Genomic DNA, 21,753 nt, shown 5'->3' with positions numbered 1-21,753 from the left:
TCTCCACCAGCAGGGGCATCGACCTAGTGGTTGTAAATACAGCTAAGGTAGTATGTTATTTATGTTATTTAGCATTTCAAATATAAAAAAAAAGTTACTTGCATTTCACAATAATGTGAGAAATCAAGAGGATATAAAACCAAAAACATCACAGACGCTTTTGATAAAGCCCAAGAAAAAGATCGAGCTAGCCTCATGGGATATAAAGATAAGACGACCCGTGCAGATAGAATTCCGTTTTTTGTAACCTTCCATCCCGATTTGACAAATATTTCATCTACTATCCGAAAGCACTGGCGTCTTATCGAAAATGACTCTTCCTTAAAAGAAATTTTTCCATCACCTCCTGTTATTGCCTATCGCAGACCCAAAAATCTCAAAGACATACTTGTGACATCAAAAGTAAAGAAACCAGAAACTTCTAAATTTGGGTGTTACAAACAATGCGGTAGGAGCAATTGTAAGTGCTGTAAAGCCGCCAACACTGACCACTCTTTCAGCAGCACAGTAACAAAGCAGTGATACAACATCTATGTTACATCTAATTGCAAAACGGAAAATAGTATTTATATTCTTACTTTGGGAACTTGCAAGCTGCAGTATGTTGGTGAAACAGAAACTACATTCAACATCAGACTTAACAATCACCGGTCGTTCTATACAAAAGGAAGAAACTGTCCAATTACGAGACACCTCTTAAGAACAGGACATACTTTTGATAATATCACCTTTCAAATAATTGAGGTAAATCAAAATTGGGACTCCGAAAGGAGAAAACAGAGAGAAAGGTTCTGGATGCATCAGCTACGTACCCTTGAATCTGATGGACTTAATGAGAGGGATGAAAAACAGTTCTACCCAAAACCAAAGGAATAAATCATGAATTTCATTCTATTTAACTAAAACAACTATTTGTTTAGATTTAAAAATTGTTATGTACAATAAACGGCAAAAATATGTTTTATATACCCCATCAATCAATATGTTAAACTTTTACACAAAAACGTCAAGCTACAAAGATATTTTTTGTCATGCATCCGATTTCACCTAGATAGATGCACACGCCCGATGAAGCTAATTTGTTTAGCGAAATATTGCGTGAATAATATATAAAATATAACAACTAATTTTATAACACTCCTTAGTGTGTTAAAGTTACATTCTTAGACACTTATATAATTTAATTTAGTAACTGCATCAGTTAATTTACAAACTGATCCACACCTAGATAGATTGAATGTTGATTGTTGCTATTTTTAGACACTATATATATATATATACAACTCGTCTAAACATCAACCCAACAATGTTAGATCTGTTAATTTGCTTTCGCAAATTTTTGGTTCTTCCCTCGCCGGGATTCTAACCCATGCTACTGTGATATCGTGACACCAAATCGCCTGCACTGCAGCCGTCCCGCTATACCACACGACCACCTGGGCTCACAAAAAAAGAGCTTTCGCTGGCCGTGTATTACCTTTCCTGGTCAGTTTTAATATAGCGGCGTACTACAGTACATGATATATGAGGCATGAAGATGTTATTGTTACAGATCAGCTAAATTATCTATAGTACAGGATCCTACAAATTAATGTAATATACAGTCACAGAAAATAATTATATTTATAAGTACGTCTAGGTCAGTGACAACTCTTCAACAGATGTATCCATCGGATCGCCATCAATGATGGTGATACATGGCTGTGTACATAATGTATATACAACTCGTCTAAACATCAACCCAACAATGTTAGATCTGTAAATTTGCTTTCGCAAATTTTTTGGTTCTTCCCTCGCCGGGATTCCAACCCATGCTTCTGTGATATTGTGACACCAAATCGCCTGCACTGCAGCCGTCCCGCTAGACCACACGACCACATGGGCTCTCAAAAAAAGAGCTTTCGCTGGCCGTGTGTTACCTTTCCTCGTCAGTTTTAATCTAGCGGCGTACTACAGTACATGATATATGAGGCATGAAGATGTTATTGTTACAGATCAGCTAAATTATCTATAGTAAAGGATCCTACAAATTAATGTAATATACAGTCACAGAAAATAATTATATTTATAAGTACGTCTGAGTCAGTGACAACTCTACAACAGATGTATCCATTAGATCGCCATCAATGATGGTGATACATGGCTGTGTACATAATATATATACAACTCGTCTTAACATCAACCCAGCAATGTTAGATCTGTAAATTTGCTTTCGCAAATTTTTTGGTTCTTCCCTCGCCGGGATTCGAACCCACCCATATATATATATAGCTAACTGATATTCAGAAATAGGTATCTTGAAGCAAACAAACTTTTACTGCTGCTTGCAAGGATGTTTAGGGAACTCAATTTCCGTGATTTTAGATTTCTAAGTTTCTTGGTAGTTTATATTGGGTATTGGATTACGACGTTTATTTCTGAAAGAGATTTGTTTTGTTAATCTTTTACGCAATATAATGTACTGTAAATATGCATTACATGCAATCATTTTCCTCACATTTTAACGCAGTAATGAAAGAAAGCGTCAATGAACATCTTTCGTTCATTAATTTGGATAACGAAATTACGTAGATAGATGACTAAACAGACTAAACAAATTAATCCGTATTTACGTAAATTATTCGATCACCATATATACATGTAATATATATAAGAATGCTAATGAGACAACTCTCCATCCAAGTCACACTTCTTGTTAAGTTATATAACGACTTATGATGGAAGCATTTCCATGTTGCAACTATTTTAGGGCAAAAGGAACGGAAAGATAAAAATGAAAGGTTAGAAATAAGTAAAAAACGAAGTAAATCAGAAACATCGAGGTATAAATTGTTGTTATTGCCTCAAACGCAAACCTTCAATACGTTTCAACTTGCGGATATGTACATTGTATTACACTTACAGGTGATGCTAGAATGTTGAGACATTAAAGTTTTTTATGGTCAAAATGATCGACATCAAAATAATCTCATTTATCGTAAAAAAAACAATTCTCAATCGACCCTCATTTAAATTCTGTACAGAAGACAAGATATGAAACAGACTAATCTGGATTCGTTTTTGTATTCTATCTTTAGATTTAATGAATAATATTCGATCAACATAGCCATATATGTGTAGTACCTCCAAGAATTGTCCAGTTCTTTTGTTGTGACGAAAATGTCGTCGCTTCTGTTGTTAGTATTGTAGTTTTTCCTGTTGAGGTAGAGGCTTCTTTCGTTGCCTTGCTGGTAATTCTATTTGTGACGGTTGATGTGTCACCAATCTCTGTAGAAGATGTTGTTGTCTGTTTTGTGGTTGACATATCTGATTTATATGTCCCGTCAGTTGTTCCGGATTCTACAGCGACCGGTGTTGTTGTAGACACGTCTATAAAAGTGATATTTATTCTATATTTTATTACTAGTTTCTGTCTAAATTACTTACATAGAAAATGTAGATGCAACTATTGCTGTAACAAATATTAAAAATTAAAGCGATTTGGTATAACTGCCTATGAAACAAATATCCACCAGATATCAAATAAAGTAAATATAGACAATTAAAGGCAACCGTATAGCCCTCAACAATGAACAATTCTATACCGAATAGTCGGTCAATTTGATTCAATACTTCATTATAAATTCAATTTGATAAGCGTATTAGCTGCACGATTTTTTTTCTTCCTTCCATCTTTCTGAATGCACTATTAGCATTGCTATTCCTAACTTGTCAATACCATTACAATAATGTATGGTCAATTTACACTTTATTTGTTTCATTAACGGAACAAAGATGAAAGGGTGATGAAATCGATTAGAATAATATATTGTTAGATAACTATTATTATCTTAATTTTTATCTTAATCTATTAAAAGTGATATTTTGTGCCGACTTTTAACGGGAGTTTTTTAACAGTCACATCTTGATATACGACAAAATATTGCGAGAACACAAAGCCGTATTATTTGGGCTATTGAAATTATTTGGCCATTTTGATTTTTCTGTTACAAAATTCTGTCATCTTTTTATATCGCATTGCTGAGATAAAGAGTTAAACATGTGGTCTATGTCTGTATAGAGTGATGTTTATATAATGTTTTAACAAGCATTTTTAACACCGCCACATTATATCTTTATGTATGTGCCTGTCCCAATTCAGAAGCCTGTAATTCAGTGGTTGTCGTTTGTTTTTGTGTTACATATTTGTTTTTGTTCATTTTTTATTTAAATAAGGCCGTTAGTTTTCTCGTTTGAATTGTTTTACATTGTCATGACCTAGATTTTACTATTCATGTATTTTCACTATTGTAGCACACACTGTCACTGCAATTCTATTTAGATATATCGTTATTGATTCATAATTATTATTTACGATATTAGCTTTTAATAAAGCTGCTTTTATTTAATTCTAACAAATCTTATTCTTGATTATTCAAAGTTTGGACTTCAAAACAGTTTTATTCCTTGGACTTTAAAATAGATATTTGTATAATATCTGCAAACCATTTACAATAACGGTTGGCGCTTCAACGGTGACCTATAGTTGTTAATGTCTGTGCCATTTTGGTCTCTTGTGGACAGTTGTCTCATTGGCAATCATACCACACTTCTTTTTTTATATATATACATGGCATATAAATATATCATTTTGGGTCTTGAAGTTCTGGAAGGTTTGACTTTTAAAAAAAGGTCGACATTGGTTTTTATTTGTATTTTTACACTGTCTTTGTTGTACATTTCTTTTTATTTGTGACGATTACAGTTTCGTTAGAGGTGCGCAGCGAAAGTGGAATTATTCTAAAACATACTAAAATTGACGAATGCAAAAGAAGATCAGTTTTTGTAAAACATAATAAAAAAATGGTTTAACGTATAGTTTTGCATTTGGAATGACACAACTTTGTATTGAATTGATACTCCTGAAAATAAAGGAAACAGTAGTATACCGCTGTTCGAAATTCATAAGTCGATTGAGAAAAAAAAAACAAATCCGGGTTACAAACTACACAGTGTAGATGGCCCGAGACCACAATTAATTCCTCTATCATTTCTTTATAACGTTTTTTCGCATTAAAAAAGTTTTGCCTATTCTTTTTGTCTAACTTTTTGTGTGTGTAATGTACAGTACAAGTCCAAAAATATATGCAATTTTCAGAAAAATTGCATTTTACATTATACAAATTTGGCCAATACACATCCATACCCCTATAGGCAAGTCAAGAGATGATCCGAAAAGTGTAAATATTACCTTTTTGCACCTGGCCTTATCACTCTTTCCTTATTAAAATCAGTTAAAATAAAACATCTAAAAGTTTATTTCAGCTCTCTTCTTTCATTTCCACCCCAGAAAAGCTAAGAAATGAATGAGAAAGGGAAAGAAAAAAATAAAGAAAAAATACACTATAGTTAAAGGGAACTATATTCGTGAACAACGAAAAGCGGAGTCATTAATTGTGGTCTTGGGCCTATTAGGGACCAAAAACTTGACCAATTCCAATAAAACCTGGCATGCTTTAAGCTTAGTGTATTATGAGTCAGTTTACAAAATTTCAAAGCCATATGATATATATTATAGAAAATGTGGCATTTTTTATACCTCAACTTTTGTTGCTGAATTGTGACGTTGAAATAGAACAATTTCAACTTTCAAATTTTGGCATCAAAAATAAAAAAAAAACCCAACAAATTGCACTTTTTAAAGTCTCAATGTATAAGATATTATCTATTTAAAGTCATTTATAGCATACTTAATGTATGAGACTTATAAAAATTTGACAAAAGTTAATTTCATATGTGCCTATGCCAAAAAATAGAGGTTTTCAAATGAAGCGAGGCCTTATATGAAATGTAATATTTTCCACTTACAACAATTTTCTGAAGTTGTTGAGTTAAAACAAAACATTTTACATATCATACATGTTCTTTTCATGTAAATAAAAGTTTCAAATAGCATAACAAATGAGTTTTACATGGTCTTAAGCAATGTCAAGCTTAACAAGTTGTCAATTTGGGCCGTTCCCTATATTCCCTATTAAATTGCATATAAATGATATTGGAGATGGAAATATGCTTCTTTTTGCTCAAATCCTTGCTGAGATATGATCAAATATGTAGCCTGGATGTAACAAGACTGTTGCTTTTAACTATATATGTAGACAGTATGGTCTGATGCAACGTTTTTTCAGTTTTCTGTTTAAACCTGCATGAAATTTTAGTCTTAAAATGCCAATATTTTAACCACCAGCCACCCAACAGAAGAAAATAAAGGTATTCTGTGAAACAGACAAGTTTAAACAACCAGTACTAAGTGCTTTTGACATAGATTCAGTGCAATCTGTTTAAAGGAATACAATTTTTAAGTGCATAGAACTTCATATTTCACTTGCTTCGTACGGACCGTTAGACCTAGACAATTAAAACAGCACGTTTTGCATTCTTTTTATGCTTTTATCCACTTTTCTTTGTGTTCAGAGTTCACAAATGAGTAAAACATGTGAAATAAATACCACAAACACAAATAGATATAAAAAAAAAATGTCAGAGAAAAATTAAGGATGCTGCTTTTGCAAAAATATTGAAAAAAGTGAAAAAGCTACTTTTTGGGCATATCAGCTGAAAAGGGACTTTTTTTCAAAATTTCTATCAAATAAAAGTGGAAATCATTTCTTCTCATATAGTTTGACAAATTAATACCAATAGACCATTCAGAGAAGTTGTCAAAGCATAAATTCAAAATTTGCTGAAATGCACCTCTTAGGCCCGAGACCACAATTAATTCCTCTATCATTTCTTTATAACGTTTTTTCGCATTAAAAAAGTTTTGCCTTTTCTTTTTGTCTAATTTTTTGTGTGTGTAATGTACAGTACAAGTCCAAAAATATATGCAATTTTTAGAAAAATTGCATGTTTACATCATACAAATTTGGCCAATACACATCCATACCCCTATAGGCAAGTCAAGAGATGATCCGAAAAGTGTAAATATTACCTTTTTGCACCTGGCCTTATCACTCTTTCCTTATTAAAATCAGTTAAAATAAAACATCTAAAAGTTTATTTCAGCTCTCTTCTTTCATTTCCACCCCAGAAAAGCTAAGAAATGAATGAGAAAGGGAAAGACAAAAAATAAAGAAAAAATACACTATAATTAAAGGGAACTATGTTCGTGAACAACGAAAAAACGAAAAGCGGGGTCATTTATTGTGGTCTTGGGCCAGATACTATTCTGTACGCTATCCGGAAGTCGCGATTTTCGAAGCGATGAGGCCCGAGACCACAATTAATTCCTCTATCATTTCTTTATAACGTTTTTTCGCATTAAAAAAGTTTTGCCTATTCTTTTTGTCTAATTATTTGTGTGTGTAATGTACAGTACAAGTCCAAAAATATATGCAATTTTCAGAAAAATTGCATGTTTACATCATACAAATTTGGCCAATACACATCCATACCCCTATAGGCAAGTCAAGAGATGATCCGAAAAGTGTAAATATTACTTTTTTGCACCTGGCCTAATCACTCTTTCCTTATTAAAATCAGTTAAAATAAAACATCTAAAAGTTTATTTCAGCTCTCTTCTTTCATTTCCATCCCAGAAAAGCTAAGAAATGAATGAGAAAGGGAAAGAAAAAAATAAAGAAAAAATACACTATAATTAAAGGAAACTATATTCGTGAACAACGAAAAGCGGGGTCATTAATTGTGGTCTTGGGCCTATTAGGGCCAAAAACTTGACCAATTCCAATAAAACCTGGCATGATTTAAGCTTAGTGTATTATGAGTCAGTTTACAAAATTTTAAAGCCATATGATATATATTATAGAAAATGTGGCATTTTTTATACCTCAACTTTTGTTGCTGAATTGTGACGTTGAAATAGAACAATTTCAACTTTCAAATTTTGGCATCAAAAATTAAAAAAAAACACCAAATTGCACTTTTTAAAGTCTCAATGTATAAGATATTATCTATTTAAAGTCATTTATAGCATACTTAATGTATGAGACTTATAAAAATTTGACAAAAGTTAATTTCATATGTGCATATGCCAAAAAATAGAGGTTTTCAAATGAAGCGAGGCCTTATATGAAATGTAATATTTTCCACTTACAACAATTTTCTGAAGTTGTTGAGTTAAAACAAAACATTTTACATATCATACATGTTCTTTTCATGTAAATAAAAGTTTCAAATAGCATAACAAATGAGTTTTACATGGTCTTAAGCAATGTCAAGCTTAAAATAACAAGTTGTCAATTTGGGCCGTTCCCTATATTCCCTATTAAATTGCATATAAATGATATTGGAGATGAAAATATGCTTCTTTTTGCTCAAATCCTTGCTGAGATATGATCAAATATGTAGCCTGGATGTAACAAGACTGTTGCTTTTAACTATATATGTAGACAGTATGGTCTGATGCAAAGTTTTTTCAGTTTTCTGTTTAAACCTGCATGAAATTTCAGTCTTAAAATGCCAATATTTTAACCACCAGCCACCCAACAGAAGAAAATAAAGGTATTCTGTGAAACAGACAAGTTTAAACAACCAGTACTAAGTGCTTTTGACATAGATTCAGTGCAATCTGTTTAAAGGAATACAATTTTTAAGTGCATAGAACTTCATATTTCACTTGCTTCGTACGGACCGTTAGACCTAGACAATTAAAACAGCACATTTTGCATTCTTTTTATGCTTTTATCCACTTTTCTTTGTGTTCAGAGTTCACAAATGAGTAAAACATGTGAAATAAATACCACAAACACAAATAGATATAAAAAAAAAATGTCAGAGAAAAATTAAGGATGCTGCTTTTGCAAAAATATTGAAAAAAGTGAAAAAGCTACTTTTTGGGCATATCAGCTGAAAAGGGACTTTTTTTTCAAAATTTCTATCAAATAAAAGTGGAAATCATTTCTTCTCATATAGTTTGACAAATTAATACCAATAGACCATTCAGAGAAGTTGTCAAAGCATAAATTCAAAATTTGCTGAAATGCACCTCTTAGGCCCGAGACCACAATTAATTCCTCTATCATTTCTTTATAACGTTTTTAAAACAGTTTTGCCTATTCTTTTTGTCTAATTTTTTGTGTGTGTAATGTACAGTACAAGCCCAAAAATATATGCAATTTTCAGAAAAATTGCATGTTTACATCATACAAATTTGGCCAATACACATCCATACCCCTATAGGCAAGTCAAGAGATGATCCGAAAAGTGTAAATATTACCTTTTTGCACCTTGCCTTATCACTCTTTCCTTATTAAAATTAGTTAAAATAAAACATCTAAAAGTTTATTTCAGCTCTCTTCTTTCATTTCCACCCCAGAAAGGCTAAGAAATGAATGAGAAAGGGAAAGACAAAAAATAAAGAAAAAATACACTATAATTAAAGGGAACTATGTTCGTGAACAACGAAAAAACGAAAAGCGGGGTCATTAATTGTGGTCTTGGGCCAGATACTATTCTGTACGCTATCCGGAAGTCGCGATTTTCGAAGCGATGAGGCCCGAGACCACAATTAATTCCTCTATCATTTCTTTATAACGTTTTTTCGCATTAAAAAAGTTTTGCCTATTCTTTTTGTCTAATTATTTGTGTGTGTAATGTACAGTACAAGTCCAAAAATATATGCAATTTTCAGAAAAATTGCATGTTTACATCATACAAATTTGGCCAATACACATCCATACCCCTATAGGCAAGTCAAGAGATGATCCGAAAAGTGTAAATATTACTTTTTTGCACCTGGCCTAATCACTCTTTCCTTATTAAAATCAGTTAAAATAAAACATCTAAAAGTTTATTTCAGCTCTCTTCTTTCATTTCCACCCCAGAAAAGCTAAGAAATGAATGAGAAAGGGAAAGAAAAAAATAAAGAAAAAATACACTATAATTAAAGGGAACTATATTCGTGAACAACGAAAAGCGGGGTCATTAATTGTGGTCTTGGGCCTATTAGGGACCAAAAACTTGACCAATTTCAATAAAACCTGGCATGATTTAAGCTTAGTGTATTATGAGTCAGTTTACAAAATTTCAAAGCCATATGATATATATTATAGAAAATGTGGCATTTTTTATACCTCAACTTTTGTTGCTGAATTGTGACGTTGAAATAGAACAATTTCAACTTTCAAATTTTGGCATCAAAAATAAAAAATAAACCACCAAATTGCACTTTTTAAAGTCTCAATGTATAAGATATTATCTATTTAAAGTCATTTATAGCATACTTAATGTATGAGACTTATAAAAATTTGACAATTAATTTCATATGTGCCTATGCCAAAAAATAGAGGTTTTCAAATGAAGCGAGGCCTTATATGAAATGTAATATTTTCCACTTACAACAATTTTCTGAAGTTGTTGAGTTAAAACAAAACATTTTACATATCATACATGTTCTTTTCATGTAAATAAAAGTTTCAAATAGCATAACAAATGAGTTTTACATGGTCTTAAGCAATGTCAAGCTTAAAATAACAAGTTGTCAATTTGGGCCGTACCCTATATTTCCCTATTAAATTGCATATAAATGATATTGGAGATGGAAATATGCTTCTTTTTGCTCAAATCCATGCTGAGATATGATCAAATATGAAGCCTGGATGTAACAAGACTGTTGCTTTTAACTATATATGTAGACAGTATGGTCTGATGCAAAGTTTTTTTTTCAATTTTCTGTTTAAACCTGCATGAAATTTCAGTCTTAAAATGCCAATATTTTAACCACCAGCCATCCAACAGAAGAAAATAAAGGTATTCTGTGAAACAGACAAGTTTAAACAACCAGTACTAAGTGCTTTTGACATAGATTCAGTGCAATCTGTTTAAAGGAATACAATTTTTAAGTGCATAGAACTTCATATTTCACTTGCTTCGTACGGACCGTTAGACCTAGACTATTAAAACAGCACATTTTGCATTCTTTTTATGCTTTTATCCACTTTTCTTTGTGTTCAGAGTTCACAAATGAGTAAAACACGTTAAATAAATACCACAAACACAAATAGATATAAAAAAAAATGTCAGAGAAAAATTAAGGATGCTGCTTTTGCAAAAATATTGAAAAAAGCTACTTTTTGGGCATATCAGCTGAAAAGGGACTTTTTTTTACAAATTTTATCAAATAAATCAGATCATTCAGAGAAGTTGTCAAAGTATAAATTCAAAATTTGCTGAAATGCACCTCTTAGGCCCGAGACCACAATTAATTCCTCTATCATTTCTTTATAACGTTTTTTTCGCATTAAAAAAGTTTTGCCTATTCTTTTTGTCTATTTTTTTGTGTGTGTAATGTACAGTACAAGTCCAAAAATATATGCAATTTTCAGAAAAATTGCATGTTTACATCATACAAATTTGGCCAATACACATCCATACCCCTATAGGCAAGTCAAGAGATGATCCGAAAAGTGTAAATATAACCTTTTTGCACCTGGCCTAATCACTCTTTCCTTATTAAAATCAGTTAAAATAAAACATCTAAAAGTTTATTTCAGCTCTCTTCTTTCATTTCCACCCCAGAAAAGCTAAGAAATGAATGAGAAAGGGAAAGAAAAAAAATAAAGAAAAAATACACTATAATTAAAGGAAACTATATTCGTGAACAACGAAAAGCGGGGTCATTAATTGTGGTCTTGGGCCATGATTTCCAACCGGCTAACAGGACGGTTTTGCCTACGGTAACTTTTCTCATCATTTGTTTACTCCTATATCTACAAAGTGCTTTGAACATCTTCAAGGTATATATAGCATCATAAATATGAGTTACTGTAACAAAAACATGCATTAGAATATAAAATATACGTGTGAATCACATCAACTTGGTAGAAAAAAGTGAAATCGATGGACAATTCTGCTCTTGTAGTACAAAGCAAATAATCTTTTATTGCAAATATTTGCATCAGTTTACAGTTAAATATATACTGTTTCAATATTCTTTTCGTATTTAAGTAAAATATTCGTATTTCCCATAAAAAATTATGTTTTCCTTGAGGATCCCAAAATAAATTACTGTACGATCAGTCTAGAACTGACTGTATTCTAGAAGCGATTTCAGATTTTTTGACTGTATGACCAGTCGTGATTTTGAAGAAAAAACAACAGCAATTTGAAGGTATATACGTGTATATGTGATATTATGAACTATCCAGGGAACTTTAACGTGTAATTACTTTCATCAGACAATACAAATATATTTCTGATGAATTTTTTAGATGGAAAAATAATTGTATTTTTGTTCCATCAGTCTTATTTAAAATCAAATGCCTAAAATGTAATACATGATTCGCTTGTGGACTTTGTAATAGTGTATCGTTACAGTTATCTGTTTATAGCTATTACATTTTTAAAGATTATTTACACCGTCCTCCGTTGACCAATTGATGATAACATAAATCAAGCTTGTCGCTTTTAAAATAACAAAAAAGGGATAAAGACAGCTTTGCGTAGGGGGTTAATTCATGTGATATAATTTTGGTAAGTTTACAGAAATAGAAGGTCCATAATGCATTAATCGAGTACAAATGGAGCAATTTCAGAAAACTTTAATGATTGGTTTAGGAGGTGTTGGAAATACCTGAAGGGTGCCCCCATATAATGCAATGTTCAAGTCCGTATCTAATATAAAGTAACCCCATAAAAGATTTTTACTAAAATTCGAAATAGACGGTGCACAATACAGTCATTATCATTTATGATAAGGAATCCGAATAAGATTAATTAATAGTTATATCAGTGACGGATTTAAAAAAAAGGGGATCCGGCAGTTTGAAACCCTTTTTTAACTATCAATGCATTTGTATGGGAACATATATTTGAAATCCCCTTTTCTCCTGGATTTGACCCCCTCTCCGTTTAAAAATTGCCGGAACCCCCAATGTATATAAAGTGGTTTATGAGGAGATGCGCTTACAAAACCGGCGAAACATATTGTACCGGTCGAACGGACGGACGGAAAGACGGACTTCTTCATCACTTTAACCCCCCGCTTGACAAAATGGTGTACAATTGAGTGTCAAAGAGACAGCTCTACATCTTAAACAAAGTGAAGGAACTGTGGTCAATTATAGGCTACAGTACGGCCTCGAATGTGTGTAAATACATGCATTTATATGTAACAACTAAATCTGTGTGTTTGTACAATTTTAAGTATAACGGAGGACATTTCTGAAACTTATATACTAGTATACATCAAACCTTCCTCTTATTTTAGCAACATTTAAACATCCTTATACTTAATGTAGTAAGTCGAGTACACCCTATTAAGCTAAAATATGTTTCAGGATGTAAATGTATTGAAAGATATTTGTGTTATTTAGAAAAATGCCACCTTCTTATGTATCGTAAATAACTTTGAAATCACCACTAGAATACAGTGACATAAAGACTAATCATACAGTTTTAAAATATACAAGCGAGACTGATCGTACAGTGAGAAATTCAAAAGATCTGGTTGAAACTTTTACCACCACTTGAAATATACTTCATTTAGTTAATTAAGTCTGGATTTTACGTTAATTTGAACACTAAGAGGGTAAAAAGATTGTTTTTAGGTTCGCCGACTGATTTTTCTTAGTGATGCACTTGAAAATCTCTTGATTAAGGCAAAGATACGAATAATGAATGTGCGGAATTTAATTCTAAACCATTTGAGAATATCGATGTCGGCTGAATTAATCATTAAGCAATGTACAGATGATCAACTTACCGTTTAATTCAGTATACCCATCAAATTTAAAATGTGATTCAAAAAGTTCTCGCTTCGAAAATCGCGACTTCCGGATAGCGTACAGAATAGTATCTATACTGTGAACTATACTAAGGGAAACACATGAAATATAAGAGGAGAACTACGACACAACAGAAACACAACATTAAAATGTAACACACACAAAAACGAACTATAATATAACAATGGCCATTTTTCTGACTTGGTACAGGACAGTTTTTAGAAAGAAAAAAATGGTGGGTTGAACCTGGTTTTGTGGTATACCAAACCTCCCGCTTATATGGCAATGTTAATTGTAACATTAAACTACAATACAAATAAATGGGAGAACATATAGGACAGAGAAACACACGAATAATAGCTAACAAAACGTACCAGGTTTAAAATGTAATACTCCAGACGCGCGTTTCGTCCACACAAGATTAACCAGTGACGCTCAGATAAAAAAGTTACAAAAGCCAAAACAAGTACAAAGTTGAAGTGCACTGGGGACCAAAAGTTTTAAAAAGTAGTGCCCAAGACGGCTAGGGTTTTCTGTCTGGGATAGGAAACATCCTTATTATTTAGAATAATTCATACTTTTGCAAACAGTAAATTTTATAAAATGACTGTTTAATAGATATACCTGATAAAACCGAAGTGGAGACTATCTACAGAATAAAAACGGATACATTACATAAAACAACCTAAACCAGCACATAAAAATACACAGCCGAGTTAGCCAAAGCCATCAACGCACAAAGTGACGTCACATTTGAATATCTAAAAAAATAATCCCAAAAATAAGATAGAATTTTAATAGAATTCAAGCTTAGATTTGTAAGCAGCAAGTTTAACTGAAATGTTAGTCATATGAGTTCCTGGAAGTAATTATGTTTAGAAAATTATTAATGCATGTAAACGGAGTTGTCTACGCACTGTTTTTCTTTTTTTTAACATTTATTTCGAATTCATACATTATAATCGAGGTTCAGTCTGAAAAGGTCAAATATTAGTATATTTGAAGCTGTCAAACTGAATTGCAGACCCTCTTAACATAGAATTTTCCATTTCGGTAGAATGAATAAAAACACACGATCAAGCACTTATTTTTAACAGAGGTATTACGTTAAAAAAAAACTCAGTACTTGCTTATGTAAAAGCGTTTACAAAAAAAATATGATGAAAAAATGATACTTTAGCCATCTTTAAGAGGAATAAAGTTTACCTCTTTGCAAGATCAGTTGTTCCTCTTGGGATGAGCTGTTACTGGCAGATTGATATTCACGATACAACCCACAATGCATTGTTGTACTGTTGAAGACTGCTGACATACAGGTAGCTGTCATTGCACACCAGTTAGCACAATGAATTTCACTTCTCGTTATTTTTTTTTCTGTGATCAGATATTCGTTTCCTGGCGGTGACCTAGTTACAACATGAAAACCATCAGTATGCTGTAGAGAATTCCTCACCAAAAAAATCAAAACGAAGATCACGTGAGTTATATTAGGCAGCAACATCATGAGCAGACGTCCGGTTGTTGCATGACTAAAAATTCCAAAGAAAAAGAATTTATATCATTTTATGTGGGTTTTTTTGCGTTTTTTTTTTTAAGAAATTGTTGATTGGCCATTGCCAATGACGATTTGTGATGCACGGAAAGCTAAGAAATGCATAATTGCTGAAATATATCATTGTATGTTCTAATAGGAAACAACAATGTAAAGATGACAATTGTAATTACATCCCTGATGAATAATACAATTCAATTCAACTTTATATTTTATTTTCGTCTCACGTTATACATCTACAATTTAAAACATGTAAATACTTAATTCCATATTTGTTGTTTCAAGAGTTTTATTTTGAACAATTATCCCATCTTTTTATCGTTTTGATTTCGATTTTTAGTTAAGCAAGTAGCTACAGAATATTGATTATTGATTTTCAAACAACTTTAATCCAAGACCTTGAAAATGAACATCTGTGTTATATGTGACAAAGGCAATACCCAAAACAATGCGATATGGTAAATTTACGGGTTGCAACAATAAAAAAAAAAGTGCCTTTATTATATGTAAAATTCCAAAATTTCCAGAGATAAAATTTAACCTCCTTGAAAATGTCAAAACAATATGTTAACAGATAACTTAAGCTAACACTAACGACGTTCGTTGCTAGAGAGAGGCACAGCATAGAGCAGGGGGGGTTATCTAGGAATATAATATATAAATCTTTCCCTCACATAAAGATTGTTATTTCGATCACTGGTCTTTCAAACGGTATTTAGGAGAATACACATGGCACATTCATTTTTTTATTGTATATTTTTATTGTATATTTTAAGAAACACTGTGTACCGATGATAATATGTCTGTGCTATACTTACTTCACTTAGAGACGTTCTTACATGTACCTTTCATTATTGGGTTATTCTGTCAATATGCTAATTTCAAACTGAAAAAATAGGTTATTACTAAATATTATTTGAGGAATCAGGGATAATACTTGCATTTTTGAGCATATTTGGATAAAAACGTCTGAACCGTGGTGAGTACTGAGTACCTACTCAACCAAACAGTACTCAAAAATGGTATCATAATTTACGTGTAAGCTGTAGGCTTAGCTCAAATACGCAACTATGACTTATTTCAAAAGAAAAATATAGTGGGACATTGATCGTTTCCGATCGTGTAAAATTCTCTTTTTCATGAAGAAGTAAAGAATTTTCAACCATAAAACGAAAAATCACAAAAATACTGAACTCCGAGGAAAATTCAAAACGGAAAGTCCCTAATAAAATGGCAAAATAAAAAGGTCGAACACATCAAACGAAAGGATAACAACTGTCATATCCCTGACTTGGTACAGGCATCTTCTTATGTAGAAAATGTTAAATTAAACCTGGATTAAAGCACCAAACCTCTCACTTGTATGTCAGTCGCATCAAATTCCATTATATTGAAAATGATGCGTGAACAAAACAAACAGTCACAATAGGTAAAAATGTCACAAATAAGGGTTCAACAGCAACACAAACCCAACGAAAAAAATGATGGTGGTCTCAGGTGCTTCCTGTAGGGCAAACAGATCCCGCTACACATGTGGCACACGTCGTGTTGCTCATGATATTTCAAAGCCGGTAAATAGTCTTATTCGGTAGGTCACATTCATGAAAAGGGAACGGGAATGTAATTACGACATAAAGAACATACAAGATATCATCTGTGAAACGAATATTCCATTCCTAAAAAGTCCGGGAAAAATACTTCCCGTTCACAAAAGTTTTGGAAAAATAGTCAACTTCCGGGCCCGAAAATTTGAAAGAAGTCAGAATAGTTAAAAACTGTTTATTATATGCTTGAGATGGACTAAAAATGTTACGAACAATACCGATTTGATAAATATAAACGATGTCTGCGATCTGACGGCAAGGAAGGCACGTTTCCAATAAAAATCGTTGGGGGAATCCAGGTAGGTCAATTTATTTATTTATAGATAGCAGAAAAATGGCGTCGAGTTAGTTGCCTTTTTGTTTCTTAGTATGCATAGTAAAATTATGTATTTTCTCTGAGTCGTTTAAATCGAAATTAGATGAGACATGCACAGAAGTGATAGATATGCATTATAAATATAGAAAATTGAATATTTTAATCAACATTTTTCAATTTTTTTATCTGTATTATATACACAAGCGCCTGTGGGTCAACTAATTCGTGAAGGCGTCCGTAAAATGTACGAAGTGATGATTTTAACTTCACAATTTGTAACTCTTTGTTTAGAAAAGGTCACAATTGGGAAGCTGAAATCATCTCTTTTGTCGTAAAGTTTGTTTTCAGCCGACCCTAATTGTCAATTTCTAGATGTAAGTCATGATAAAATGGCAAAATCAAAAGCTCAAACACATCAAACGAATGCATAACAACTGTCATATTCCTGACTTGGTACAGGCATTTCTTATGTAGAAAATGGTGGATTGAACCTGGTTTTATAGCGCTAAACCTCTCACTTGTATGACAGTCGCATCAAATTCCCTAATATTGCCAACGATGTGTGAACATCTTTACGTACTTAGACCGAGTAGTTAGATTTACATTTACAACCGCGCGTTTGACGTCAGAATGTAAACGCCACATAGATAGAGATTAAAAATAATTTTGTCGTTCAAAGTATACCATAATTATAATAGAAGAATAACAAGTTATTTTTGTTACAAAACACTGTCTATGGGTGAATACTAGCGCAAGCACATGAAAGGCAGAACGAATTCTTGGACATGGCATTGCTATCTTAGCAACATTTAACCTAGATTTTTACTTATCAATATTGCATATTATTCATAATATCTTTAATTATACAATACAAACTTTTAATTCGATGCAACGGCATGTTTTAAAACAAACTTATAATTTTCAACACATTATAATTGTATGCCTACAATGATAGACCATTAAGTTATGCTATATATATTATTTAGTGTTATTATTTTTTATATTTGTCTTTAAAATCGTTGCCACTTATCGAAATAGTTTCGTTTGCATAAAGTAATCAATTGTGTTTAAAACAAAATTATACTTCTTCATATTATAATTATATACCCATAAAAGTTGACAAATAAATTACTATTGGCATTCATATTACATGTATATAGTTTTATAATTTTATATTTTCTCGGAAAGTTATTGACACTTTTCAATACTGCTTATTAGGGATAAAGTAATCAATTCGACCTTAAATGTTCGTATGTTTTTTTTCTTTTTATGCCCCACCTACGATAGTAGAGGGGCATTATGTTTTCTGGTCTGTGCGTCCGTTCGTCCGTGCGTCCGTTCGTCCGTCCGTTCGTCCGTCCGTCTGTCCCGCTCCAGGTTAAAGTTTTTGGTCAAGGTAGTTTTTGATGAAGTTGAAGTCCAATCGACTTCAAACTTTGTACACATGTTCCCTATGATATGATCTTTCTAATTTTAATGCCAAATTAGAGTTTTTACCCCAATTTCACGGTCCACTGAACATGGAAAAAGATAGTGCGAGTGGGGCATTCGTGTACTGAGGACACATTCTTGTTTTTAATGTTTTCTTTCAAAATAAAAGCATAACACGTTTAAATACAATCACACTGGTCATGCTGGTATTAGAAAAAAAAAAACAATATTTTAACAATGTACTTTTGTACATGTTCCAGAATTTTATTTTAAAAGGTTTATTCTAAATAAGGATAATTCGTGTGATATCGAATGCGACAACTATCAATCAGAGACAAAATGAGAAAATGCCAAACGAACTACCATCGACCTGGGTGTGAGTAACAAAAAAAATCGTAAAAACGAATATTACAGACAGCAACAAACGACAAATATTGATTTAGAAGCTCTTGATATTAAGAAATAAGCTCAATCATTACTAACCTGGACGGTTGTATAACAGCACAACATATTAAAAAAAATGAAAAACATAAGCTGGAAATAGTTTTACTCATGAGATTGATACGAAGCACAAAAACAACCAATAGTAACATAAAGACAATAGACACTGTGTAAACGCCTATATTGATTAGCCTTATGTAACTTAATGACATTACTAAAGAGTAAATTTATCACAATCTTAGGTCGTTTCTTTTGAAAGGCAGACAAACTGAAGTGGATCTTTTTTCATTCAAACTGATCCCCGATCTACAAGACAGCAATCCCATATATAAAGTTAAACTATTTGTAAAATACAACATAACACCATTTTTAATGTACTTAGATTTAATTATCATATTAAAACTAGGCTTCAGAAATACTGTGAATCTATTCTTTGATTTATGTGAAGTAGATTTGAACACTAAATCAATCCAAACCATTTTAAGGACATACAATCCAAGTCTCTTATATCTTTCTTAAACATATGCTTGTTTGGTATTTTCTTTTAAAGCCTAACACTATTAATAGTAAATGCAATCAAAAAAGGCCACGATAAACTAATCTGCACACATCGAAACAGAACAAATTTTAATTACAAGAGAAAATATATGAAGATAGAGTTAATTAGGTTTCAAATGTAGCTGACGCATCAACTCCTAATAAGTTAGCCCCTTATAAAATAAGCAGGGGTTGTCGCATAGGAGCTTTTCTCTCCAAACACCAATGTACTATTTATATATCCTGTATAGCTATTTGGAGGGGGCTGTCGCACCCATACGCTGTTAAAGGTTTAAATGGCTTACATCTCGACAGGCTGAACACAATAATGCGATTCACATCCTTACATCCCCCTCTCGTAAAAAAACAGAGCTTAACGCAATTAGACAAAATAAAACAATAACATTAAGGAGATATAGAATGATGAAACTTAACTGTTTTGCGAAGTTTAGAAATATTTTAGATGTTTAAAATCAAAACGATGTCGCAAAATGAAATGATAATCATAGAATATCTAGACTATATCCTAAAATCGTTATTTATAATTATCAAAGTAAACATTCAACATGTTTAACCCCGCCACATTATGTATGTATGTGCCTGTCCCAAGTCAGGAGCCTGTAATTCAGTGGGTGTCGTTTGTTTAATTGTTACATATATGTTTTTCGTTAATTTTTTGTACATAAATAAGGCCGTTAGTTTTCTCGTTTGAATTGTTTAAAAAAGGCAACAGTAGTATACCGCTGTTCGAAACTCATAAATTGATAGAGAAAAAAAACAAATCCGTGTAACAAAATAAAACTGAGGGAAACGCATCAAATATAAGAGAACAACGACACAACAGAAACACAGCATTAAAATGTAACACACACAGAAACGAACTATAATATAACAATGGCCATTTTACTGAATTGGTACAGGACATTTTAAGAAAAACATGGTGTGTTAAACCTGGTTTACTGGCACACCAAACCTCCCGCTTGTATGGCAATGTTAAATATAACATTAAAATGACAACATTACATGACAAGACTACAATACAAATAAATGGGAGAACATATAGGACAGAGAAATACACGAATAATAACTAACAAAAGGTACCAGGTTTAAAATTAAATACGCCACACGTGCGTTTCTTCCACACAAGACTAACCAGTGACGCTCAGATAAAAAAGTTAGAAAGCCAAAACAAGTACAAAGTTAAAGAACACTGAGTACCAAACGTTCTTAAAAGTTGTGGCCAATAGAGTTTTCTGCCTGGGATAAGAACATCCTTATAATTTAGAATAGTTCATACTTTTGCAAACAGTAAATTTTATTAGATGATTATATAATAGATATACATGATAAAAGTTGTGACTGACTGCAGAATAGAACGGATGCATTACATAAAACAACCTAAACCATTACATAAAAATACACAGCCAAATTAGCCAAAGCCATCAACGCACAAAGTGGCGTCACATTTGAATTTCTAAAAAGATTTCCCAAAAAAAGATAGAATAGGAATAGAATTCAAGATTAGATTTGTAAGACTGATATAACATTTATTAATAACAATAAAAAATACAATACTAATCAATATCAAATTGTGGCAGTAATTAGAAAAAATATTGTTTTATCTAGCTTTGTCGGTGTTTATTCTGAATCAAACTGTAAACCAACTACATTGTATAAATTTCGTTGATCCAAACTAAAAACTAATAAATGAACTGGTAAACCAGTTGTTGGCATGACACGGGTTATGTTCTTCTTATATATGCTATGATGGTATAATACTAAATTCCTAACGGGAAGGATTGTGCCTGATATTCATATGATAAAGACATAATCCTTCAATCAGTTTAATTGAAGTCTGGAGCTGGCATGTCAGTTAACTGCTAGTAGTCTGTTGTTATTTATGTATTATTGTCATTTTGTTTATTTTCTTTGGTTACATCTTCTGACATCAGACTCGGACTTCTCTTGAACTGAATTTTAATGTGCGTATTGTTATGCGTTTACTTTTCTACATTGGCTAGAGGTATAGGGGGAGTGTTGAGATATCATAAACATGTTTAACCCCGCCGCATTTTTGCGCCTGTCCCAAGTCAGAAGCCTCTGGCCTTTGTTAGTCTTGTATTATTTTTAATTTTAGTTTCTAGTGTTCAA

At 32.2% G+C, this 21,753-nt stretch overlaps 1 protein-coding gene across 1 annotated transcript in view; it reads right to left on the bottom strand.

The window, feature by feature from the left end:
* Window positions 1–15,048, bottom strand: part of LOC139497637 (mucin-22-like) — a 326,590-nt gene extending 311,542 nt beyond the window's left edge. Inside the window, exons 1-2 of the mRNA XM_071285886.1 lie at window positions 14,928–15,048; window positions 3,124–3,369 (exon numbers count right to left, since the gene is read on the bottom strand). Coding sequence (XP_071141987.1) covers window positions 3,124–3,369; window positions 14,928–15,048 — 367 coding nt within the window. The remainder of the gene's footprint in view (window positions 1–3,123; window positions 3,370–14,927) is intronic.
* Window positions 15,049–21,753: the final 6,705 nt, after the last annotated feature.

The sequence above is a fragment of the Mytilus edulis genome, chromosome 1 (assembly GCF_963676685.1).
Source record: "Mytilus edulis chromosome 1, xbMytEdul2.2, whole genome shotgun sequence".
Lineage (NCBI taxonomy): Eukaryota > Metazoa > Mollusca > Bivalvia > Mytilida > Mytilidae > Mytilus > Mytilus edulis.
Note: the sequence above shows the minus strand (reverse complement) of the source record. Positions and strands in the feature narration are given on the sequence as shown.